This window comes from Pristiophorus japonicus, chromosome 26 (genome assembly GCF_044704955.1).
Source record: "Pristiophorus japonicus isolate sPriJap1 chromosome 26, sPriJap1.hap1, whole genome shotgun sequence".
Classification (NCBI taxonomy): domain Eukaryota; kingdom Metazoa; phylum Chordata; class Chondrichthyes; family Pristiophoridae; genus Pristiophorus; species Pristiophorus japonicus.
In genome coordinates this window covers 6,228,653-6,255,407 of record NC_092002.1, presented here as the reverse complement: position 1 = coordinate 6,255,407, position 26,755 = coordinate 6,228,653, and the positions used below count along the sequence as shown (strand labels likewise).

The following is a 26,755-nucleotide window of genomic DNA, read 5'->3' as shown; positions in this document are numbered from 1 at the left end:
CCCGCTCACCCATCATTCACTGTGCTCGCTGACCCGTGTCCTAACTCGCACCGAGTCCCGCTCACCCATCACCCCCTGTGCTCGCTGACCCGTGTCCTAACTCGCACCGAGTCCCGCTCACCCATCACCCCCTGTGCTCGCTGCCCCGGATCCTAACTCGCACCGAGTCCCGCTCACCCATCACCCCCTGTGCTCGTTGTCCCGTGTCCTAACTCACACCGAGTCCCGCTCACCCATCACCCCCTGTGCTCGCTGCCCCGTGTCCTAACTCGCACCGAGTCCCGCTCACCCATCACCCCCTGTGCTCGTTGCCCCGTGTCCTAACTCGCACCGATTCCCGCTCATCCATCACCCCCTGTGCTCGATGACCTACATTGGCTCCCAGTTAACATAGAAACATAGAAACATAGAAAATAGGTGCAGGAGTAGGCCATTCGGCCCTTCTAGCCTGCACCGCCATTCAATGAGTTCATGGCTGAACATTCAACTTCAGTACCCCATTCCTGCTTTCTCGCCATACCCCTTGATCCCCCTAGTAGTAAGGACCTCATCTAACTCCTTTTTGAATATATTTAGTGAATTGGCCTCAACAACTTTCTGTGGTAGAGAATTCCACAGGTTCACCACTCTCTGGGTGAAGAAGTTCCTCCGCATCTCGGTCCTAAATGGCTTACCCATTATCCTTAGATTGTGACCTGTGGTTCTGGACTTCCCCAACATTGGGAACATTCTTCCTGCATCTAACCTGTCTAACCCCGTCAGAATTTTAAATGTTTCTATGAGGTCCCCTCTCATTCTTCTGAACTCCAGTGAATACAAGCCCAGTTGATCCAGTCTTTCTTGATAGGTCAGTCCCGCCATCCCGGGAATCAGTCTGGTGAACCTTCGCTGCACTCCCTCAATAGCAAGAATGTCCTTCCTCAGGTTAGGAGACCAAAACTGTACACAATACTCCAGGTGTGGCCTCACCAAGGCCCTGTACAACTGTAGCAACACCTCCCTGCCCCTGTACTCAAATCCCCTTGCTATGAAGGCCAACATGCCATTTGCTTTCTTAACTGCCTGCTGCACCTGCATGCCAACCTTCAATGACTGATGTACCATGACACCCAGGTCTCTTTGCACCTCCCCTTTTCCTAATCTGTCACCATTCAGATAATAGTCTGTGTCTCTGTTTTTACCACCAAAGTGGATAACCTCACATTTATCCACATTATACTTCATCTGCCATGCATTTGCCCACTCACCTAACCTATCCAAGTCGCTCTGCAGCCTCACAGCATCCTCCTCGCAGCTCACACTGCCACCCAACTTAGTGTCATCCGCAAATTTGGAGATACTACATTTAATCCCCTCATCTAAATCATTAATGTACAGTGTAAACAGCTGGGGCCCCAGCACAGAACCTTGCGGTACCCCACTAGTCACTGCCTGCCATTCTGAAAAGTACCCATTTACTCCTACTCTTTGCTTCCTGTCTGACAACCAGTTCTCAATCCATGTCAGTACACTACCCCCAATCCCATGTGCTCTAACTTTGCACATCAATCTCTTGTGTGGGACCTTGTCGAACGCCTTCTGAAAGTCCAAATATACCACATCAACTGGTTCTCCCTTATCCACTCTACTGGAAACATCCTCAAAAAATTCCAGAAGATTTGTCAAGCATGATTTCCCTTTCACAAATCCATGCTATCATGTCACCTCTTTCCAAATGCACTGCTATGACATCCTTAATAATTGATTCCATCATTTTACCCACTACCGATGTCAGGCTGACCGGTCTATAATTCTCTGTTTTCTCTCTCCCTCCTTTTTTAAAAAGTGGGGTTACATTGGCTACCCTCCACTCTATAGGAACTGATCCAGAGTCAATGGAATGTTGGAAAATGACTGTCAACGCATCCACTATTTCCAAGGCCACCTCCTTAAGTACTCTGGGATGCAGTCCATCAGGCCCTGGGGATTTATCGGCCTTCAATCCCATCAATTTCCCCAACACAATTTCCCGGCTAATAAGGATTTCCCTCATTTCCTCCTCCTTACTAGACCCCCCGACCCCTTTTATAACCGGAAGGTTGTTCGTGTCCTCCTTCGTGAATACCGAACCAAAGTACTTGTTCAATTGGTCCGCCATTTCTTTGTTCCCCGTTATGACTTCCCCTGATTCTTACTGCAGGGGACCTACGTTTGTCTTTACTAACCTTTTTCTCTTTACATATCTATAGAAACTTTTGCAATCCGTCTTAATGTTCCCTGCAAGCTTCTTCTCATACTCCATTTTCCCTGCCCTAATCAAACCCTTTGTCCTCCTCTGCTGAGTTCTAAATTTCTTCCAGTCCCCAGGTTCGCTGCTATTTCTGGCCAATTTGTATGCCACTTCCTTGGCTTTAATACTATCCCTGATTTCCCTTGATAGCCACGGTTGAGCCACCTTCCCTTTTTTATTTTTATGCCAGACAGGAATGTACAATTGTTGTAGTTCATCCATGCGGTCTCTAAATGTCTGCCATTGCCCATCCACAGTCAACCCCTTAAGTATCATTCGCCAATCCATCCCAGCCAATTCACGCCTCATACCTTCAAAGTTAGCCTTCTTTAAGTTCTGGACCATGGTCTCTGAATTAATTGTTTCATTCTCCATCCCAATGCAGAATTCCACCATATTATGGTCACTCTTCCCCAAAGGGCCTCGTACAACGAGATTGCTAATTAATCCTCTCTCATTACATAACACCCAGTCTAAGATGGCCTCCCCCCTAGTTGGTTCCTCGACATATTGGTCTAAAAAACCATCCCTTATGCACTCCAGAAAATCCTCCTCCACCGTATTGCTTCCAGTTTGGTTAGCCCAATCTATGTGCATATTAAAGTCACCCATTATAACTGCTGCACCTTTATTGCACGCACCCCTAATTTCATGTTTGATGCCCTCCCCAACATCACTACTACTGTTTGGAGGTCTGTACACAACTCCCACTAACGTTTTTTGCCCTTTGGTGTTCTGCAGCTCTACCCATATAGATTCCACATCATCCAAGCTAATGTCCTTCCGAACTATTGCCTTAATCTCCTCCTTAACCAGCAATGCTACCCCACCTCCTTTTCCTTTTATTCTATCCTTCCTGAATGTTGAATACCCCTGGATGTTGAGTTCCCAGCCCTGATCATCCTGGAGCCACGTCTCCGTAATCCCAATCACATCATATTTGTTAACATCTATTTGCACAGTTAATTCATCCACCTTATTGCGGATACTCCTTGCATTAAGACACAAAGCCTTTAGGCTTGTTTTTTTAACACCCTCTGTCCTTTTAGAATTTTGCTGTACAATGGCCCTTTTTGTTCTTTGCCTTGGGTTTCTCTGCCCTCCACTTTTCCTCATCTCCTTTCTGTCTTTTGTTTTTGCCTCCTTTTTGTTTCCCTCTATCTCCCTGCATTGGTTCCCATCCCCCTGCCATATTAGTTTAACTCCTCCCCAACAGCACTAGCAAACACTCCCCAGAGGACATTGGTTCCAATTCTGCCCAGGTGCAGACCGTCCGGATTGTACTGGTCCCACCTCCCCCAGAACCGGTTCCAATGCCCCAGGAATTTGAATCCCTCCCTGCTGCACCACTGCTCAAGCCACGTATTCATCTGAGCTATCCTGCGATTCCTACTCTGACTAGCACGTGGCACTGGTAGCAATCCCGAGATTACTACTTTTGAGGTCCTACTTTTTAAATTTAGCTCCTAGCTCCTTAAATTCATTTCGTAGGAACTCATCCCTTTTTTTTACCTATGTCATTGGTACCAACGTGCACCACAACAACTGGCTGTTCTCCCTCCCTTTTTAGAATCGCCTCTTTTTAGAATCCCTTTTTAGAAGCAACGCCTCGAATTTTAAATCCTCATCCAGGCGTTCAAATCCTTCCATGGCCCTCGCCCCACTCCCTATCTCGGCAGCCTCCTCCAGCCCCACAACAACCCCCCCCCCCCACCCCGAGATCTCTGCGCTCCTCCAATTCTGGCCTCTCGCACATCCCCCAATTTCCATCGCTTAACCATCGGCGGCCGTGCCTTCAGCTGCCTGGGACCCAAGCTCTGGAACTCCCTCCCTAAACCTCTCCGCCTCTCTCTCCTCCTTAAAACTTAGCTCTTCGACCAAGATTTTGGTCACCTGTCCCAATATCTCCTTACGTGGAGAGACTGGAGAAGCCGGGGTTGTTCTCCTTGGAGCAGGGAAGGTTGAGAGGAGATTTGATCGAGGTGTTCAACATCATGAGGGGTCTGGACAGAGCAGATCGAGAGAAACTGTTCCCATTGGTGGAAGGGTCGAGAACCAGAGGGACACGGATTTAAGGCGATTGGCAGAAGAACCAATGGCTACACGAGGAAAACTTTTGTACTTAATTATGACAAAAATGTGACAGCCAGACACAAGGTTTTGTGGACAGGAAGTGGGTGCAGATGCAAAATATTAATAGATGTGCTAAATAGATATCAGACAAACAGCAAAATACTGCTACCACAACAGGTCAATACCAACTTGCATTGATATAGCACCTTCAACGTTGTAAAGCTGCACAGGAATGATATCAAACAAAATTTGACACCGAGCCACATATTAGGGGAGGGAAAGAGGTCGGTTTTAAGAAGCGCCTTAAAAGGATGAGAGAGTGGCGGAGGTGTTCAGGGAGGGAATTCCAGAGCTTGGGGCTCCAGGGAGCTGAAGGTGCGGCCACCGAAGACGGAGCGATGGAAATCGGCACCTGGGGGAGGGTGAGCTCGGTCATTCCCAGCAAGCCCTGCAAGTCATTGCGACAGTGAACCTTTCCTCGTCTTGTGGTTGACAGACCACATCCTCTCCATCCACCCGGTGTACGAACAGTCCCTGTTTGCATCGCCTGCCCATCTCGGCTCGTGGCCCTCTGCACTTGCGGCTCGAATGTTGTGGCTTCACGCCCTGCTCTGTGTAACTCGAGCCCGCCAAGCAGGGGGTGACTGATCGGCTGGGTGTTGGGCGCGCTGAGCTAAATCATCATCATAGGCAGTCCCTCGGAATCGAGGAAGACTTGCTTCCACTCTTAACATGAGTCCTTAGGTGGCTGAACAGCCCAACACGAGAGCCACAGTCCCTGTCACAGGTGGGACAGACAGTGGTTGAGGGAAGGGGAGGGTGGGACTGGTTTGCCGCACGCTCCTTCCGCTGCCTGCGCTTGGTTTCTGCACGCTCTCGGCGACGAGACTCGAGGTGCTCAGCGCCCTCCCGGATGCACTTCCTCCACTTAGGGCGGTCACTGGTCTTTGGCCAGGGACTCCCAGGTGTCGGTGGGGATGTTGCATTTTATCAGGGAGGCTTTGAGGGTGGTCCCTTGTAACGTTTCCTCTGCCCCACCTTTGGCTCGTTTGCTGTGAAGGAGTTCCGAGTGGAGCGCTTGCTTGCTTTGGGAGTCTCGTGTCTGGCATGGCTAAAACTGCGACACTGTCCACCTGCCGGCCCCCTCCCCTCCCCCTGCCCCCCCCCCCACCCCTCTACAGTACCACAGAGCTGTGGGCGATGAGGAAAGATCGGGTAGGCTGGGTTTGTCCTCACGAAGACCTCGGTCCAGGGGCGCAAACCTATCAATGATCTCAGTAGATCGTGAAACGTTGGTGTAAAACTACTCGCCTTCATCCTGCTGTGCCTCCCATCACTCTGCCTTGCCGACCCTACCCCAGCACATCCTCACTCACACCCACTTACCTTGCACCTCCACCCATCCCTCTCTCTCTCTATCGGAGGTGACTTTTTTTGGAACAACGGAGGCTGAGGAGAGATGTTGCCAGGACTGAGAGAGACAGACTATTATCTGAATGGTGACAGATTAGGAAAAGGGGAGGTGCAACGAGACCTGGGTGTCATGGTACATCGGTCACTGAAGGTTGGCATGCAGGTACAGCAGGCGGTTAAGAAAGCAAATGGCATGTTGGCCCTCATAGCGAGGGGATTTGAGTACAGGGGCAGGGAGGTGTTGCTACAGTTGTACAGGGCCTTGGTGAGGCCACACCTGGAGTATTGTGTACAGTTTCGGTCTCCTAACTTGAGGAAGGACATTCTTGCTATTGAGGGAGTGCAGCGAAGGTTCACCAGACTGATTCGTGGAATGGCGGGACTGACATATCAAGAAAGACTGGATCAACTGGGCTTGTATTCACTGGAGTTCAGAAGAATGAGAGGGGACCTCACAGAAACGTTTAAAATTCTGACGGGTTTAGACAGGTTAGATGCAGGAAGAATGTTCCCAATGTTGGGGAAGTCCAGAACCAGGGGTCACAGTCTAAGGATAAGGGGGAAGCCATTTAGGACCGAGATGAGGAGAAACTTCTTCACCCAGAGAGTGGTGAACCTGTGGAATTCTCTCCCACAGAAAGTTGTTGAGACCAATTCACTAAATATATTCAAAAAGGAGTTAGATGTAGTCCTTACTACTAGGGGGATCAAGGGGTATGGCGAGAAAGCAGGAATGGGGTACTGAAGTTGCATGTTCAGCCATGAACTCATTGAATGGCGGTGCAGGCTCGAAGGGCCGAATGGCCTACTCCTGCACCTATTTTCTATGTTTCTATGACTGGGAAAACTTTAGCTCCGTGGAAAGATTGGATAGGCTGGAGTTGTTTTCCTTTGAACAGAGGTGGCTGAGGGGAGATTTAATTGAGTTGTGTAACATTAGGAGGGGCCTAGATCGAGTGGTGGGAAGGACCTATTTCCCTTGGCAGAGGGGTCAACAACCAGGGGACATAGGCACGGAGAAATGTAGAGGAACAAAGGGACCTGGGAGTGCAGGTCCACAGATCCCTGAAGGTAGCAGGCCAGGTCGATAACGTGGTTAAGAAGGCATACGGAATGCTTGCCTTTATTAGCCGAGGCATAGAATACAAGAGCAGGGGCGGTTATGCTTGAACTGTATAAAACACTGGTTAGGCCACAGCTGGAGTACTGCGTGCAGTTCTGGTCACCGCATTACAGGAATGATGTGATTGCACTGGAGAGGGTGCAGGGGAGATTTACCAGGATGTTGCCTGGACTGGAGAATTTTAGCGATGAGGAAAGATTGGATAGGCTGGGGTTGTTTTCCTTGGAACAGAGGAGGCTGAGGGGAGAGCTTATTGAGGTGTATAAAATTATAAGGGGCCTGGATAGAGTGGATAGGAAGGACCTGTTTCCCTTCGCAGCGGGGTCAACAACCAGGGGGGGGGCATAGATTTAAAGTAATTGGAGGGAGGTTGAGAGGGGCTTTGAGGGGAAATTTCTTCACCCAGAGGGTGGTGGGGGTCTGGGGCGGAACTCACTGCCTGAAAGGGTGGTAGAGGCAGAAACCCTCACCACATTTAAAAAGTACTTGGATGTGCACTTGAAGTGCCGTAACCTACAGGGCTACGGACCCAGAGCTGGAAAGTGGGATTAGGCTGGGTAGCTCTCTATTGGCCAGCACAGATGCGATGGGCCGAAATGGACTCCTTCCGTGCTGTAAATTTCTGTGATTCTATGACCACCAAACCCCCTACCTAGCATCGAAGCACTGACCACACTCGATCAGCTCCGCTGGGCGGGCCACATTGTCCGCATGCCAGACACGAGACTCCCAAAGCAAGCGCTCTACTCGGAACTCCTTCACCGCAAACGAGCCAAAGGTGGGCAGAGAAAACGTTACAGGGACCACCCTCAAAGCCTCCCTGATAAAGTGCAACATCCCCACCGACACCTGGGAGCCCCTGGCCAAAGACCAGTCCGCCCTAAGTGGAGGAAGTGCATCCGGGAGGGCGCTGAGCACCTCGAGTCTCGTCGCCGAGAGCGTGCAGAAAGCAAGCGCAGGCAGCGGAAGGAGCGTGCGGCAAACCAGTCCCACCCTCCCCTTCCCTCAACCATTATCTGTCCCGTCTGTGACAGGGACTGTCGCTCTCGTATTGGACTGTTCAGCCACCTAAGGACTCGCTTCAGGAGTGGAAGCAAGTCTTCCTCGATTCCGAGGGACTGCCTATGATGATGATGATGATGACATTGAGGGATTAATTCAGGCTAGAACACCGGGGAAGGCTGCACGAGTTACAGGGGGACACTGTGATCAGTTCCAGGTTCCTTCACCGACGCGTAGCGCAGGCAGAGCATCAGCTGGGGAGATGCTGGGGAAGTAACAGGCCTCTTTGTCCGTGGGCAGGGAGGGAGGGGGGGAAGGGGGAAGGGGGGGGGGGGTGTGGAGAACGGAGGAACAGAAGGATATCCTGCAACGTCGACCTCTCGGGTGAAGGCGTGAGGCTCGGGTGGTGAAGCCCCTGCAGCTGAATATCCTGCCGACGCGCACAAAGAAAGAAAGAAAAAAAACACCCCCTCACCGTGCGGGGGGGGGGGGGGTGGGGGGTGGGGTTTTTTTTTTTTTTAATCATTTTCCTTTTGTTTTGTGTTATTTTTCCGCAGCCGGTCTCGCTGGACATGACACAGGTGCTCCTCGACAATTCCGCAATGCGCTGAGGGCTTCCGGGGACGGGAATATTTCCTCAGAGCCCTGGATGGCCTTCGGATGGGATGGGTCCGGAGGGAGTTGGCAGAATGAATATTCAGCAAATAATTATCCAGACTAATTAAAAAATGCAAATTTCCCCTCTCTGCCACCCCCACCCCCCCCGCCCGTTAATTTGAGCAATGAACAGTGGCGGGAGGGGATGACTCCACAGGGAGATGTCCCGGGATTCGGAGCAAGGAGGAATATTAATGAACAGACAACACCTCGGGGAATTGGAGACATATGTTAATATGCAAATGAACAAAAGCTCGACTGAGCGCTTCAGATCACACTGTGGTGCGTTGCTCTGGGCCTGTGTAGTGTGCGATTACAGCTAGGCCGGTAACCAGGGGCAACCACCACGGCAGCGTGTAACTCAAGACAGGCAGTGAATTGTGTAGTCAAGTCCGTCTCCTCTTCTCCCCCCCCCCCCCCACCCCGGCCCGGTGCTCGAGGGGCTGGGGTCCCGTTCCATGGGGCTGGTTGTCCTCCAAGTGGCCAGACCTCGACCAGGATATTTGACTGTGAGAGGCAGCACAAGCCCTTTCCAGCAAAGGCAAGAGGGGGTGGGGGGGGGGGTGGCAGAGTCATTGGGTTGACCCCCGTTGACCTGTTTCTGCCCCTGCTCCCAGTTGAGGGGACTTTGAACCTGGGATTAGTGTGCCTGGTTCAGTACAACAACAACTTGTATTTATATAGCACCTTTAACGGCGCTTCACAGATTTATTATAAGACAAAACATTTGTCACCGAGCTGTGTAAGGAGAAATGAGCGCAGGTGACCAAAAGCTGGGTCAAAGAGGTCGGTTTTAAGCAGCGTCTTAAAGGAGGAAAGAGAGGTAGAGAGGCGGAGAGGTTTAGGGAGGGAGTTCCAGAGCTTGGGGCCCAGGCAGCTGAAGGCACAGCCGCCGATGGTGGAGCGATTCATAGAATCATAGAAATTTACAGCACGCAAGGAGGCCATTTCAGCCCATCGTGTCCGTGCCGGCTGACAAAGAGCTACCCAGTTCTAATCCAATTTTCCAGCTCTCGGTCCGTAGCCCTGTAGGTTACGGCACTTCAAGTACTTTTTAAATGTGGTGAGGGTTTCTGCCTCTACCACCCTTTCAGGCCGTGAGTTCCAGACCCCCACAGGGTGGAGAAATTTCCCCTCAAATCCCCTCTAAACCATCCTACCAATTACTTTAAATCTATGCCCCCTGGTTGTTGACCCCTCTGCGAAGGGAAACAGGTCCTTCCCTATCCACTCTATCCAGGCCCCTCATAATTTTATGCACCTCAATAAGGTCTCCCCTCAGCCTCCTCTGTTCCCAGCCTATCCAATCTTTCCTCATCGCTAAAATTCTCCAGTCCAGGCAACATCCTGGTAAATCCCCTCTGTACCCTCTCCAGTGCAATCACATCGTTCCTGTAATGCTTTGACCAGAACTGCACGCAGTACTCCAGCTGTGGCCTCACTAGTGTTTTGTATGCAGTTCAAGCATAACCTCCCTGCTCTTGTATTGTGTGTCTCGGCTAATAAAGGCAAGCATTCCGATTGTAATCAGGGATGCTCAAGAGGGCAGAATTAGAGGAGCGCAGATATCTCGGGTGGGGAGGGGTTGTGGGGCCAGAGGAGATTACAGAGATACGGAGGGGTGAGGCCATGGAGGGATTTGTAAACAGGGATGAGGATATTAAAGTCACATGGGGTGGTTTACAACATGGTCTGTTTGGCTTAGTACCACACCTGGTGTTAGTACCACACCTGGTGTTTTTTTTGTTAAAATGACTCAGTATTACTCAAGAGTGGATGCATTCAAGAACGTAGCTCTGCTTGATCAAGTGTTCTCGACCAGGCCCAACATCCCCGGCATCGAAGCACTGACCACACTCGACCAGCTCCGCTGGGCAGGGCCACATTGTCCACATGCCAGACACGAGACTCCCAAAGCCAGCGCTCTACTCGGAACTCCTTCACGGCAAACGAGCCCCAGGTGGGCAGAGAAAACGTTACAAGGGACCACCCTCAAAGCCTCCCTGATAAAAGTGCAACATCCCCACCGACACCTGGGAGTCCCTGGGCCAAAGACCAGTCCCGCTCTAAGTGGAGGAAGTGCATCCGGGAGGGCGCTGAGCGCCTCGAGTCTCGAGTCTCGTCGCCGAGAGCGTGCAGAAAGCAAGCGCAGGCAGCGGAAGGAGCGTGCGGCAAACCAGTCCCACCCTCCCCTTCCCTCAACCACTGTCTGTCCCACCTGCGACAGGGACTGTGGCTCGCCTATTGGGCTGTTCAGTCACCTGAGGACTCATTCTAAGAGAGGAAGCAAGAATTCCTCGATTCCGAGGGACTGCCTATGATGATGATGATTTAAGAACATAGAACATAAGAATTAGGAGCAGGAGTCGGCCATTCGGCCCCTCGAGCCTGCTCCGCCATTCAATGAGATCACGGCTGATCTTCTACCTCAACTCCACTTTCCCGCCCGATCCCCATAATATCCAAAAATCTATCGATCTCCGTTTTGAATATACTCAACGACTGAGCCTCCACAGCCCTCTGGGGCAGAGAATTCCAAAGATTCACCACCCTCCGAGTGAAGAAATTCCTCCTCATCTCCATCCTAAATGGCCGACCCCTTATCCTGAGACTGTGTGACCCCTGGTTCTAGACTCCGCAGCCCGGGGGGAAAACATCCTCCCTGCACAGCTTACAGTATCAATTTGGAAAAGAACATGTCCATAGCTAAACAAAGGCCTCTGGCCCAGCCCCACATTGACATTAATTTTCTCACTGTTAATGGGTTGGAGGTGGCTTCAAGGATGATGTCACCCTGTCCTCTGGAGGTTATTGTAGAATTATACCCCCCTCTCCGCCACCGCAGAGGTCCCGAGGGGGAACCAACCAGATGTGATCTCATTCTGCAAGGGCGACTGGGGGAAGAGCATCAAATGCACGACCGATCCCTGGGATGAGAGGGTTGTCCTATGAGGAGAGACTGAGCAAGTTGGGCCGATACTCTCTGGAGTTTAGAAGAATGGAGAGGTGATCTCATTGAAACGTACAAGATTCTGAGGGGGCTTGACAGGGTAGATGCAGGGAGGGTGTTTCCCCCCTGGGGAGGGGAGTCTAGAACCAGGGGGTCACACAGTCTCAGGATAAGGGGTCGGCCACTTAGGACTGAGATGAGGAGGAATTTCTTCACTCAGAGGGAGGTGAATCTTTGGAATTCTCTGCCCCAGAGGGCTGTGGAGGCTCAGTCGTTGAGTATAGTCAAGGCTGAGATCGATAGATTTTTGGATATTCAGGGAATCGAGGGATATGGGGATTGGGCGGGAAAGTGGAGTTGAGGTCGAAGGTCATCCGCGATCTTATTGAATGGCGGAGCGGGCTCGAGGGGCCGAATGGCCGAATCCTGCCCCCATTTCTTGTGTTCTTATGTCTCCAGGAATTGAAGATTCATCTCCAGGACGGAGGGGAGGGGGTTTAAATTGTATCGCGCCCCCCCGGTTGTGGGCGGAGGTAACAGTTGCGAGTTCCTGCGCCCGGCAGGGAGGCCCCGCCCACGCTCGCGATATCAGGGCGACCACCTCCACTCCACCGAGAGCAAGCGGGCGGCAGCGGATGGAGTGAGGGGGGTGAAGCGCGACACGCGGTGTCACGTTGTGCTGCCGGGTAGGCGGGGCGCGCTGCCCCTTCGTTAAAGGGGAGGTGCCGACTCGGTGGGTCCCGAGCCTGACCACCGGGGGGGGTTGCCGAGGCATCGGCACGGCACCGAGCGGCGCGCCGGGCTGCCAGATCCCGGCACCGAGCCCGTGTTTCGCAGCCCGCAACCGGCAAGTCGGCCGATTCCGTTTCCCACGTACCCCGCCTCCCCTTTAAGTCGCGAGTGGCCGGGACACTCCCACCCTCCCCTCGAAGCCGGCGCTGACGTCGCCCGCCGCAGCTTGGCGGGGCGCGCTTAAAAATTGTTTGCTCCAGGGCGCAGGCGGGTTGCCGTGCACGGTGATGGTGTCGCCGGTGCCGCGGCGTGGGTTTCGCTACCGGTTGCCGCCGTTGCCGTTACCGTCGCTTGCGCCCCATTATCACCCCCCACCCACCCCCCCCCCCCGCAGAGGCGCTAACGGGAACCGCAAACGACCCCAATTCCTACCCCACGGGGATCGGGCGGGGCAAGGGGAGTTGAGGTCGAAGGTCAGCCGCGATCTCGGTGAATGGCGGAGCGGGCTCGAATGGCCCGTTCCTGCTCCGGATCTTTTCATGGGGTTCGTACGAACTCAATCACGACTGGCGGCGACTTTTACGTGGCTTGACTGGAGTGTGATCAGCTCAAAGACCGGCGCGGAGCCAAAGAAAGCGGAATTAGGAAATTTGATCAAAGGCTTGGGAGATTATCACCATCATCGGCAGTCCCTCGGAACCGAGGAAGACTTGCTTCCGCTCTTAACATGAGTCCTTAGGTGGCTGAACAGCCCAATACGAGAGCCACAGTCCCCGTCACAGGTGGGACAGACAGTAGTTGAGGGAAGGGGAGGGTGGGACTGGTTTGCCGCACGCTCCTTCCGCTGCCTGCGCTTGGTTTCTGCTCGGACCTCAAGATGTCCCAAAGCGCTTTACAGCCAATGAAGTACTTTTGGAGCGCAGTCACTGTTGTAGTGTGGGAAACGCGGCAGCCAATTTGCGCACAGCAAGCTCCCACAAACAGCAATGTGATAATGACCCAGATCATCTGTTGTTGGCTGAGGGATAAATATTGGCCCCCAGGACACCGGGGATAACTCCCCTGCTCTTCTTCAAAATAGTGGCCGTGGGATCTTTTAGGTCCACCCGAGAGAGCAGACGGGGCCTCGGTTTAAGGCCTCATCCGAAAGACGGCACCTCCGGCAGTGCGGCGCTCCCTCGGCACTGCACTGGGAGTGTCGGCCTGGATTTTTGTGCTCGAGTCCCTGGAGTGGGACTTGAACCCACAACCTTCTGACTCAGAGGCGAGAGAGAGTGCTGCCCACTGAGACACGGCTGGCACATAAAGCACTTTCAAAAAACCTCTGAACGCTTCACAGCCAATTAAGTAGTTTTTTTCTTAAAGTGTAGTCACGGTTGTAACGTGGGAAACGCAGCAGCCAATTTGCGCATAGCAAGCTCCGGAAACAGCAATGAGGTAGAGTACATAATCTGCTTTTTTAAAAAAAAATATTAGAAAGTGTTGGTTGAGGGATAAATATTGGCCCAGGACACTGGGGGAGAACTCCCCTGCTCTTGTACAAAATCATCATCATCACAGGCAGTCCCTCGAAGCGAGGATAACTTGCTTCCACACCGAAAAGGACGAGGTCACAGGTGATTCAATGAAGGACCTAATATTCCAGATCCCGAAATACATCCTGAAGGGTGGAAGTTGCCTGTGGGTGGATTTTTTTAACGTGCACACCAGCCACCACACGGGGCTTGACTGAGCGAGGTCTTGGTCCAGTGGCAAGGGTTAACCAGGACGACTGGAGACCAGCTCTGCTGCACGGGCCTAGTGCGCGCACATATCGCACAGTGTGGGCTGGGCCCGTGCTGCCCCTGGGCCCTCGCCTGTCCTGGGCCCTGAACCCGCGCCTCTCCTGGGCCCCGAACCCGCGCCTCTCCTGGGCCCCGATCACGTCCCTCTACAGTCTCTCGCCGCTCCTGCTGCACCTACAAATAGGGAGGTTTTGCGTCCGCCCGAGAGGGCAGACGGGGCCTCGGTTTAACGCCTCATCCGAAAGGCGGCACCTCCGACAGTGCGGCACTCCCTCGGTACTGGCGCGGGGAGTGCCAGCTTAGAAGTCCCTGGAGCTTGAACCCACGAGCTGGTGACTCAAAGGCTGGCCCGGCTCCAAAGCCCGCGTGCTGAAGGGAATGCAAGAGGAACCTGCAGCTAGCAGGCCCTGTGGAAAAAGGGCTGGGCTTCAAGAGTCGCAGACAACAAGGTCTCGATTTCAACACAGCGAGGGGAATAAAGCAGGCGGGGTGGGGGGAGATGCCCTGGTGTGCGTACACTCCTGCCTCTGCGCTGGGGGCCTGGGTGTGGCTCGCCCCGAGCCCGCTGCCCTCCCTCGGCCGAGTGCTCCCTCTCGTAAACACGCCGAGATTGTCTGTCTGCCTGTCCTGGCTCGGCTCCAGGTGCCCGAAGGTTAAAGGCGTGGCTGCCAAATACTGGTTTGTGCAGGTTTGCGCCACGAGTTAGCCACAAAATTAAGCAGCGCCGGGATGTTTGTGGCCTGGACACACCGGCGTGACCCTCCCAGGGGGCTCGGAGTGAGGGAGGGGGAGGCCGGGCCCACTCTCCACCCCCCCCCCCCCGCCCCCTCCCTCAAGCCTCGGGCCTTCAGGGAAAGGAGGGAGTGGAACACCGGGAGCAAACCAGTTCTTGGGGTTCAATTTTTCACACCGGCAATTGTAATGGCTGTACTCTACTCCCCCCCCACCCCCCCCTCTCCGCCCCGCCCCTGTCTCGTTCCTTCGCCGGCGAGCCCCAGGCCCCGTAACCATGGCGACGGCGGCCTTCCTCCTGAGGAAGCGGCGGCAAGGCCCAACCTGGGGTTAATGGCCTGGCAGATCGGGAGATACAGAAAAGCAGAAGCTCGCTGCTGCAGATGTACGATTTGAATATTCACTTCCTCCTTTGAGTCGAAGGGGATTTTTTTTCCCTCTCTCTCTCTCTCTCTCTCTCGCCGCACGCTGTGTTTTCGTTTTGTTTTGTTCTAGAGCTGACAACAGGCGCGAAGCAGCCGACCGTGCACAAGCCCCGCCAGCGCCCAGCTCCCCAAACGGATTGGCGGCCTAGAAAATTACGAGGGGCCTAGATAGAGTGGACAGGAAGGACCTGTTTCACTTGGCAGAGGGGTCAACAACCAGGAGGGGGCATAGATTGAAAGTCATGGGTTGGAGGTTTAGAGGGGAAATTACTTCACCCAGAGGGCGGTGGGGGTCTGGGGCGGAACTCACGGCCCGAAAGGGTGGTAGAGGCAGAAACCCTCACCACATTTAAAAAGTACCTGGATGTGCACCTGAAATGCCGTAACCCACAGGGCTACGGACCCAGAGCTGGAGAGTGGGATTAGGCCGGGTAGCTCTTTGTCGGCCGGCGCGGACATGATGGGCTGAAATGGCCTCCTTCCGTGCCGTAAACTTCTATAACTCAAAAACGCTGGGGGCATGGGTCAATTGAAACAGGCTAACTCAGTTCCGGGGGGGGGCCCGATTCTCTAGAAAAGAGAAGCTGAGGGGAGACATAACAGAGGTCTTTAAAAGTATCAAGAGTTTCGAGAGGGTAGAGGTAGAGAAGTTGTTTTCACTTGCGGGTGAGACCAGAACTAGGGGCCATCAATATAAGACAGTCACTGGTAAATCCAATGGGGAATTCAGGAGAAACTTGTTTACCCAGAGAGTGCTGAGAATGTGGAACTCGCTGCCACAGGGAGAGGTTGAGGCGAATAGTATCGGTGCATTTAAAGGGAGGCTGGACAAGCATGAGTGAGAAAAGACTTGCATTTATATAGCGCCTTTCACGACCACCAGACGTCCCAAAGCGCTTTACAGCCAATTAAGTACCTTTGGAGTGTAGTCACTGTTGTAATGTGGGAAACGCGGCAGCCAATTTACGTACACAAACAGCAATGTGATAATGACCCAGATAATCTGTTTTTTGTTATGTTGATTGAGGCATAAATATTGGTCCCAGGACACCGGGGAGAACTCCCCTGCTCTTCTTCGAAATAGGGGCCACGGGATCTTTTACGTTCACCTGAGAGGGCAGACGGGGCCAATATTTATCCCTGTAGAAGGATATGTTGATGGGGTGAGATGAAGAGTGGTGGGAGGTGGCTGGAGTGGAGCATAAACCCCAGCATGGACCTGTTGGGCCAAACGACCTGTTTGATAAGAACATAAGGAATAGGAGCAGGAGTCGGCCATTCGGCCCCTCGAGCCTGCTCCGCCATTCAATAAGCTCATGGCTGATCTGATCATGGACTCAGCTCCACTTCCCTGCCCGTTCCCCAAAACCCTTGACTCCCTTACCATTCAAGAAGAAGCTGTCTATCTCCACCTTAAATATATCCAATGACCCAACCTCCACAGCTCTCTGGGGCAGAGAATTCCAAAGATACACCACCCTCTGAGAGAAGAAATTCCTCCTCATCTCCGTTCTAAATGGGCGCCCCCTTATTCTGAGACTATGCCCCCCTAGTTCTAGATTCCCCCACGAGGGGAAACATCCTCTCTGCATCCACCCTGTCCAGCCCCCTCAGGATCTTATAGGTTTCAATAAGATCACCTCTCATTCTTCTAAACTCCAATGAGTAGAGGCCCAACCTGCTCAACCTTTCCTCATAAGACAACCCCTTTCCGTTGTTCATATCATCATCATAGTTGGTCTCTCGTATCGAGGATGACTTGCCTCCACACCAAAAAGGGATGAGTTCACAGGTGTTCCAATGAAGGACCTAATATTCCAGATCCCGAACTACATCCTGAAGGGTGGAAGATGCCTGTGGGTGGATTTTTTTAACGTGGGGTGACCGTTACACACCACCCACCACACGGGGCTTGACAGAGCTAGGTCTTGGTCCAGTGGCAAGGGTTAACCAGGACGACTGGAGACCAGCTCTGCTGCACGGACCTAGTGCGCGCACACATCGCAGTGTGGGCTGGGCCCGTGCTGCCCCTGGGCCCCTGGGCCCCGAACTCGCGCCTCTCAAGGGTCCTTCACAAGACAATCGCTATCTAGCGACTGCTTGCTGGACTGCGCGCGGGTGTGTGCATGTGAACTTGGGCTGTGAAGACCCCTCCTTTACCGCCCACACCCCCCCAACCCACACCTCCCCCAGTTTTAAATGAGCGACCCCCTTATTCTGAGACGAGGCCTCCTAGTTTCCGTTTCCCCCCACGAGGGTGGGGGGGGGGGGGGGGGGGAACATCCTCTCTGCGTCCACCTTGTCGAGCCCCAAACCAGCTGAAGATAAACGATCACGGGGGGGCGGGGGGCGGGGGGGGGGCGTTGACCCCTGAAGCAAATAAAAAAAAGCCACTTGCCTGCCGCGGGATCGTCCTCCTCCGCCGCGGTTTGCGCTGGCCCGTCCTCGGTGGCAGGTGACGGTGCCGGGAGCGGGGGCCCACCGCGTGGGTGGGCGGGACGCTGGCAACGGCCGCGCTTGTGCTCGATGAAGCCCAGGATGTTGCGTAGTAGGAAGTTACGGCGACACTGCCCGCAGGTCAGGAGGTCGCGGTTGCGGAGGTCCGGAGGGGCCGGCATGGCGGCCTTGTGGCCCGAGGCCTCGTCCAGGTCCGCGTCCTCACCTGCAAAGAAAAATAAAAAAAAGGCGTCCCGTTATCGCCCGGAGAGAAAGACGTGCATTTCGATAGCGCCGTTCACAACCCCCAAAGCGCTTTGCACAAGAAACAGGAGCAGGAGTCGGCCATTCGGCCCCTCGAGCCTGCTCCGCCATTTAATAAGATCATGCATGATCTGATCTTGGCCTCAGCTCCACTTCCCTGCCCGCTCCCCATAACCCTCGACTCCCTTATCCTTCAAGCACCTGCCTTAAATATACTCAATGATCTCTGAGGCAGCGAATTCCACAGATTCCGAGAGAAGAAATTCCTCCTCATCTTAGTTCCAAATGGGCGACCCCTTATTCGGACACTATGCCCACCCTAGTTCTAGATTCCCCCACGAGGGGAAACATCCTCTCTGCATCCACCCTGTCCAGCCCCCTCAGAATCTTATACCTTTCGATAAGATCCCCTCTCATTCTTCTAAACTCCAATGAGTACAGGCCCAACCTGCTCAACCTTTCCTCATAAGACAACCCCCTTCATCTCCGGAATCAACCGAGTGAACCGTCTCTGAACTGTCTCCAATGAAAGCAAATCCCTCCTTAAATACGGAGACCAAAGCGCTTTACATCAGAATACTAAGAAATAGGAGCAGGAGTCGGCCATTCGGCCCCTCGAGCCTGTTCTGCTGTTCAATGAGCTCACGGTTGATCTTCGACCTCAACTCCACTTTCCCGCCCGATCCCCATATCCCTCCATTCCCTTAATCTCCAAAAATCTATCGATCTCAGCCTTGAATATACTCAACGACTGAGCCTCCACAGCCCTCTGGGGCAGAGAATTCCAAAGATTCACCCCCCTCTGAGTGAAGAAATTTCTCCTCATCTCAGTCCTAAATGGCCGACCCCTTATCCTGAGACTGTGTGACCCCCTGGTTCTAGACACCCCTTACAGCCAATGAAGTACTTTTGGAGTGTAGTCACTGTTGTAATGTGGGAAACGCGGCAGCCAATTTGTGCACAGCAAGCTCCCACAAACAGCAATGTGATAATGATCCAGATAATCTAGTTTTTTTTTGTTATGTTGATCCCAGTACTCTTCTAAATCGTGCCGTGGGATCTTTTACGTCTACCTGAGAGAGCAGATAGGGCCTCGGTTTAACACCTCATCCGAAAAACAGCACCTCCAACAGTGCGGCGCTTCCTCGGCACTGCCCCTCCGACAGTGCGGCGCTCCCTCGGCACTGCCCCTCCGACAGTGCGGCGCTCCCTCGGCACTGCACTGGGAGTGTCAGCCTGGATATTTTTGTGCTCAACCTTCTGACTCAGAGGCGAGAGCGCTCCCCACTGAGTCACGGCTGACACTTTGGTGCTAGGTGTGTGCTACAGGCCGAGGTTTAGTCCCAGGCCGGTTGAATGTGTATTACATGATTTGCCAATCAGCGGGCGGGGGAGGGGGGCACCGTCAGCAGGCTCTTGACCAGAAGTGCAAGGTTGGAAAATACTAAATCCAGGCAGAAATTGAACTCAGAGATGAAAGATCAACACCTAATCAACATTTGCCAACAACACATTTTTTTTTTAAGAATGCCATGAACAAGCCTTCTATTTTTAAGCACAATCGGGCCCTCCCCATCATTCTCATTGTGTCTTTGACATTTATTTTTTCATTCATGGGCGTCGCTGGCAAGGCCGGCATTTATTGCCCATCCCTAACTGCCCCTTGAGAAGGTGGTGGTGAGCCGCCTTCTTGAGCCGCTGCAGTCCCGTGTGGTGAAGGTGCTGACTTGTTTTGGTCGTGGTTTGGGCCGTTTCAGAGGGGGCAGTTAAGAGTTGACCACGTCGCTGTGGGTCTGGAGTCACATATCGGCCAGACCGGGTAAGGGCGGCAGATTTCCTTCCCTCAAAAGGACATTGGTGAACCTGATGGGTATTTACGACAATCTGGTAGTTTTGTGATCACCAATTACTGACACAAACTTTTTACTCACTCCATGGCCCTCGCCCCCTCCCGATCTCTGTAATCTCCTCCAGCCCCACCCGAGATGTCTGCACTCCTCAAATTCTGGCCTCCTGAGCATCCCTGATTATAATCGCTCCACCATCGGTGGCCGTGCCTTCTGTTGCCTGGGCCCCAAAGCTCTGGAACTCCCTCCCTAAACCTCTCCGCTTCTCGTTCCTCCTTTAAGGCACTCCTTAAAATCGACCTCTTTAACCCAGCTTTTGGTCACCTGACCTAATTTCTTATTTTATGGCTCGGTGTCAAAATGAGCGGTTTTGTCTTGTAACACGGCTGTGAAGCACCTTGGGACGTTTTACTACGTTAAAGGCGCTATATAAATTAATGAACTGAATTTAAATTCCCCAGATGTCCTGGTGGGATATGAACTTGGGTCTCTAGATTAGTCCAGGCCTCTGGCAGTAACATACCCACTGTGCTACTGTACCCGTATACATAACCTTCAGTACAATATCTACCTCCTCCCCTGGATACTTCGCACACATCATTAACTTTAGGCCTTTTGCCTCCCCTACAGGCCCCCTCCATCTTCCAGTTGCTTGCGAGAAGTTCCCATTCGCATCCCTTCCGCATCGGGGCTCGTTCTCTCACGATTTGGTCCTTCCAATGGCTTTGTGTGACAGCCGTGGCTCAGTGGGCAGCACCCTTGCCTCTGAGTCAGAGGGTTGTGGGTTCAAGTCCCACTCCAGGGAATTCAGCACAAAAAGAATACAGGCTGACGCTGCCAGTGCAGTACTGAGGGAGCGCCGCACTGTTGGAGGGGCAGTACTGAGGGAGCGCCGCACTGTCGGAGGGGCGGTACTGAGGGAGCGCCGCACTGTCGGAGGGGCGGTGCTGAGGGAGCGTCGCACTGTCGGAGGGGCAGTACTGAGGGAGCGCCGCACTGTCGGAGGGGCGGTACTGAGGGAGCGCCGCACTGTCGGAGGGGCAGTGCTGAGGGAGCGCTGCACTGTCGGAGGGGCAGTACTGAGGGAGCGCCGCACTGTCGGAGGGGCAGTACTGAGGGAGCGCCGCATTGTCGGAGGGGCAGTACTGAGGGAGCGCCGCACTGTCGGAGGGTCAGTGCTGAGGGAGCGCCGCACTGTCGGAGGGGCAGTACTGAGGGAGCGCCGCACTGTCGGAGGTGCCGTCTTTTGGATGAGACGTTAAACCGAGGCCCCGTCTGCTCTCTCAGGTGGATGTAAAAGATCCCATTGCTACTATTTTCAAGAAGAACAGGGCAGTTCTCCCCAGTGTCCTGGGGCCAATATTTATCCCTCAATCAACGCCATTAAAACAGATTATCTGGTCATTATCACATCGCTGTGTGTGGGAGCTTGCTGTGCGTAAATTGGTTGCCGCGTTTCCCACAGTGACTACACTCCGAAAGTACTTCATTGGCTGTAAAGCGATTTGGGACTGCCGGTGGTTGTGAAAGGCGCTATATAAATGCAAGAATTTCTTTTTTTTTCCATGTGCTAACTGAGATGGCTCAACAACGTCAACTTGCATTTATATAGCGGCATTATCGTAGTGAAACAGCCCAGGGCGCTTTCACAGGAGCGTAATCGGACACCGAGCCACATAAGGGGTTATTTGGACTGGGGGCCAAATGCTTGATCAAAGAGTTAGGTTTTAAGGACGAGAGAGAGAAGCGGAGAAGGGTTTATGGAGGGAATTCCAGAGCTTAGGGCCCAGGCAGCTGAAGGTACGGCGACCAATGGTAGAGCGATTGTAATAGAGGCCACGAAGGGGTGTGAAAATAAGGATGAGACATTTGCATAATACTTCATACCTGTTAGGACATTAAACCCAAGGCGGATATCTGCTCCTGTTGCTATGCGTAGCGACAACATTACAAAAATAAAATTTTTTGTTGTCGTTACCCATAGTGCACCAACGGAGCAGATATCACCTTTGACCTTTACATGCGCTCCCCGCTTTGCTATGGTCGGGCCTATAGTGAGAGTTTCCCTCAGCCCTGATCGTGTCAACGGTGAGGAAGGGTCTCAGTTGTAAGATTAACCCTGTCCCTTCTCTTTCAGTTGCTGAATGACCTGCTGTGCGGTTCGAAATGGTTTGGGTTGAAGTGACTATCCCCACTCAACACTTGCCTTGCCGGGCGTGCGAGACTCGAGGCTCCCAAAGCAAGCGCTCTACTCGGAACTCCTTCACGACAAACGAGCCAAAGGTGGGCAGAGGAAACGTTACAGGGACACCCTCAAAGCCTCCCTGATAAAGTGCAACATCCCCCACCGACACCTGGGAGTCCCTGGCCAAAGACCAGTCCGCCCTAAGTGGAGGAAGTGCATCCGGGAGGGCGCTGAGCACCTCGAGTCTCGTCACCGAGAGCGCGCAGAAACCAAGCGGAAGGAGCGTGTGGCAAACCAGTCCCTCCCTCCCTTTCCCTCAACGACTATCTGCCCCACCTGTGACAGCGACTGTGGTTCTCGTATTGGACTGTTCAGCCACCTGAGAACTCATTTTAAGAGTGGAAACAAGTCTTCCTCAATGCCGAGGGACTGCCTTTGATGATGAATGTCATGTATTCAACTATCATTGTAACCCATGTATAAGCTGACCTAAGTTGTACACCTTGAGAACATTGACCACAAGGGGGCGAACTTGTGGGAGACACTCCTAACCTGGACTTTCCGGTATAAAAGGGGACGCTCCACCCACCTTCATCACTTGAGGTCTTGGCAATAAAGGTAACCGGTCACAGAGTGACCGTCTCTCAAATATGGGCCTCGTGTGCATTTATACTGTATAGTAAGGACATATCATTTGGCGACGAGAAACTGGGATTTAAACCACGCGAGCATGGCCGCTGGCAGCACGGAAGAGAGGTACTGTGTTGGTGATGATTGGGACGACTTTATTGAGAGACTACAGCAAAGTTTTGTCACCAAGGAATGGTTGGGACAGGATTCGGCCGACAAACACAGGGCTCATCTCCTGACGGTTTGTGGGTCCAGAACGTACTCCCTGATGAAGGACCTTCTAGCGCCAGAGAAGCCGGCGGACAAGACGTTCGAAGAGCTCAGTAAGTTGAGCGGGGAACACCTTAAACCGGCGAGCAGCATGCACACGGCGAGACACCGGTTTTACACGCACCGGCGGCGAGAAGGGCAAAGCGTTCCAGACTTCGTGGCAGATCTCCGGCGACTGAAGAGCCTATGTAAGTTCCCAGATACATGCAGAGCGGAGATGCTGCGAGACCTTTTTTATTGAGGGTATCAGGCACGCTGGGGTTCTCAGGAAACTGATTGAGATCAAAGACTTGACCTTGGAAGCGACGGCTCTGATAGCCCAGACAATCATCTCAGGGGAGGAAGAGACCAAAATGATTTATGGCAAAATCTTGGCTCAAATGTGGCAAACGACCAGGGAGTCAAACATTGTTAACGCGGCACACAGTTCTCTAGACAGACAAGAGCAATCGGACATGCCCCAGCATGCAGTCGAACCCAAAGGGGGAATTCAACAGAGACAATGACTAGCTGAATGGCGATTCATGCCATCGCAATGGACAATGCGACCAGTAATGGGGCCATCAACACCTGTTAATGGTGCGCTTAAGGACAGTTACAGAGATAGAGACAATCGACTAGTAATGGACCTTTTGTTTCCAACAACGAGGCCTCCAGCTCATGCTGGAGGTGTGGAGGCAAACACCCAGCCAGAGCTTGCAGGTATCAGCAATATATGTTAATGTACGAGAAGGATGGGCCCGATGTAAGCCCTACGAGGCCAAATAAATACTGGGGGAAATCGCTGGAAGTTGAAGTTCAGCGAGTTCATGTGGAGTACATATACAGTTCATATACCAAGACGCCACTGATAATGATGAAAGTGCTCCTCAATGGCATCCCAGTATTAATGGAGCTAGAAACGGGGGCCAGCCAGTCCCTGATGAGTAGAGAAACATAGAAACATAGAAAATAGGTGCAGGAGTAAGCCATTCGGCCCTTCGAGCCTGCACCGCCATTCAATGAGTTCATGGCTGAACATGAAACTTCAGTACCCCATTCCTGCTTTCTCGCCATACCCCTTGATCCCCCTAGTAGTAAGGACTTCATCTAACTCCATTTTGAAAATATTTAGTGAATTGACCTCAACAACTTTCTGTGGTAGAGAATTCCACAGGTTCACCACTCTCTGGGTGAAGAAGTTTCTCCTCATCTCGGTCCTAAATGGCTTACCCCTTATCCTTAGACTGTGACTCCTGGTTCTGGACTTCCCCAACATTGGGAACATTCTTCCTGCATCTAACCTGTCTAAACCCGTCAGAATTTTAAACGTTTCTGTGAGGTCCCCTCATTCTTCTGAACTCCAGTGTATACAAGCCCAGTTGATCCAGTCTTTCTTGATATGTCAGTCCCGCCATTCCACGAATCAGTCTGGTGAACCTTCGCTGCACTCCCTCAATAGCAAGAATGTCCTTCCTCAAGTTAGGAGACCAAAACTGTACACAATACTCCAGGTGTGGCCTCACCAAGGCCCTGTACAACTGTTGCAACACCTCCCTGCTCCTGTACTCAAATCCCCTCGCTAAGAAGGCCAACATGCCATTTGCTTTCTAAACCGCCTGCTGTACCTACATGCCAACCTTCAATGACTGATGTACCATGACACCCAGGTCTCGTTGCACCTCCCCTTTTCCTAATCTGTCACCATTCAGATAATAGTCTGTCTCTCTGTATCAAACAGTTCGAAAGGTTGTGGGTGTCCATGGCCAGGAGGCCAAAATTATTGCCGATTGACGCACAGCTACGGACATACACAAAGGAGATGATTCCGGTGCTAGGCAGCACCACGGTAGTCGTGACCCACAAAGATTCGGAGAACAGGTTGCCACTCTGGATTGTCCCGGTGGACGGTCCCGCACTACTGGGGAGGAGTTGACTTGCTGTCATGAACTGGAAATGTGGCGATGTCAATGCAATTTCTTCTGTGGAGCGGGTATCATGCTCACAGGTCCTGGACAAATATGACTCATTATTTCAATCTGACATCGGCACTTTCATGGGGGCCAAGGTAGTGATTCACATAAACCCGGATGCCAGGCCAGTACACCACAAGGCCAGAGCGGTGCCGTACGTGATGCGGGAAAAGATAGAATGCGAATTGGACCGCCTGTTGAGGGAAGGCATCATCTTGGCACTCGAATTCAGTGACTGGGCGAACCCGATCATGCCAGTGCTCAAGGCGGATGGGTCAGTCAGGAAATATGGTGATTACAAGGCCACCATCAATCGGGTGTTACTCCAAGACCAGTACCCGCTACCGAGAGCGGAGGACCTCTTTGCAACGTTATTCGGTGGCAAACATTTTTCAAAATTGGACCTGACCTCAGCTTACATGACCCAGGAGCTGGCGAGTGAGTCGAAGAAGCTGACCACCATCACGACACACAAGGGGTTGTTTGAGTATAACAGATGTCCGTTCGGGATTCGCTCGGCCGCCGCGATCTTCCAACGAAATATGGAAAGCCTCCTCAAGTCGATTCCAAGGACGGTGGTTTTTCAAAATGACATCCTCATTACGGGTCGCGATACTGAAGAACACCTCCACAACCTGGAGGAGGTGCTACGCAGACTGGACCGGGTAGGGCTGCGACTGAAAAAGGCGAAGTGCATCTTCTTAGCTCCAGAAGTAGAATTCCTGGGAAGGAGGATAGGAGCAGACAGGATCAGACCTACTGCATCCAAGACGGAAGCGATCCAGAGAGCACCCAGACCCCGTAACACGACGGAGCTGCGTTCGTTCCTGGGGCTCCTGAACTATTTTGGTAACTTTCTTCCCAAATTGAGCACGCTGTTAGAGCCGCTACACGTGCTCCTACGCAAAGGTCGTGATTGGGTCTGGGGGGACAGCCAGGAAAGGGCTTTTGATGGAGCACTCAATTTGTTATGCTCCAACAAACTGTTAACGATATATGACCAGTGTAAGAAACTTGTTTTAACATGCGATGCGTCGTCCTATGGGGTCAGGTGTATGTTGCAGCATGTGAATGCCAATGGTCATTTACAGCCGGTAGCTTATGTCCCAGGCAGAAAGGGGCTACGGGATGGTAGAAAAGGAAGCGCTAACATGTGTATATGCAGTAAAGAAAAATGCACCAGTACCTGTTTGGCAGGAAATTTGAGCTGGAGACAGATCACAAACCTCTAACGTCCCTTTTGGCCGACAACAAGACCATAAATGCGAATGCATCGGCCTGCATACAGAGGTGGGCACTTACGTTAGCCGCCTATGACGATACAACTCGGCACAGACCAGGCACTGAAAACTGCGCCGATGCACTCAGCAGGCTCCCACTAGCCACCACTGACGGGGCAACTGAGCATGATGCTGAGATGGTCATGGCTGTTGAAGCTTTCGAAAGTGAAGGCTCACCTGTGACAGCCCATCAGATTAAAGTCTGGACAAATAAAGACCCGCTACTATCTTTAGTTAAGAAATGTGTCCTGAATGGGGACTGGGCAGCTACGTACGGAGCATGCCCTGAGGAGTTTTAAACCGTTTCATAGGCGCAAGGATGAACTCTCAATTCAGGCCGATTGCCTACTGTGGGGAAACCGAGTAGTCATGCCCTAGATGGGCAGAGAGGTGTTTATCAGAGAACTTCACAATGAGCACCCGGGCCAGGTCACACGTTTGGTGGCCAGGGATAGATGCAGACCTGGAACTTTGTGTTCGCACGTGCAACACGTGTGCTCAGCTGGGCAATGCATCCAGGGAAGCCCCCCTTAGCCACTGGTCCTGGCCCGCCAAGCCATGGTCATGCATCTATGTGGACTACGCAGGTCCTTTCATGGGAAAAATGTTTTTGGTTGTAGTAGACGCCTACTCCAAATGGTTGAGTGTGCCATTTTTAATTCAAGCACATCCTCTGCCACGGTAGAAAGTCTACGGGCAATGTTCGCCGTCCATGGTCTACCAGACGTCTT

At 52.7% G+C, this 26,755-nt stretch overlaps 1 protein-coding gene across 1 annotated transcript in view; it reads right to left on the bottom strand.

Annotated features, from left to right (window-relative positions):
• znf296 (zinc finger protein 296) overlaps positions 1-26,755 on the bottom strand; it is a 47,694-nt gene that overhangs the window by 9,137 nt on the left and 11,802 nt on the right. Inside the window, exon 2 of the mRNA XM_070867530.1 lies at positions 17,559-17,822. Coding sequence (XP_070723631.1) covers positions 17,559-17,822 — 264 coding nt within the window. The remainder of the gene's footprint in view (positions 1-17,558; positions 17,823-26,755) is intronic.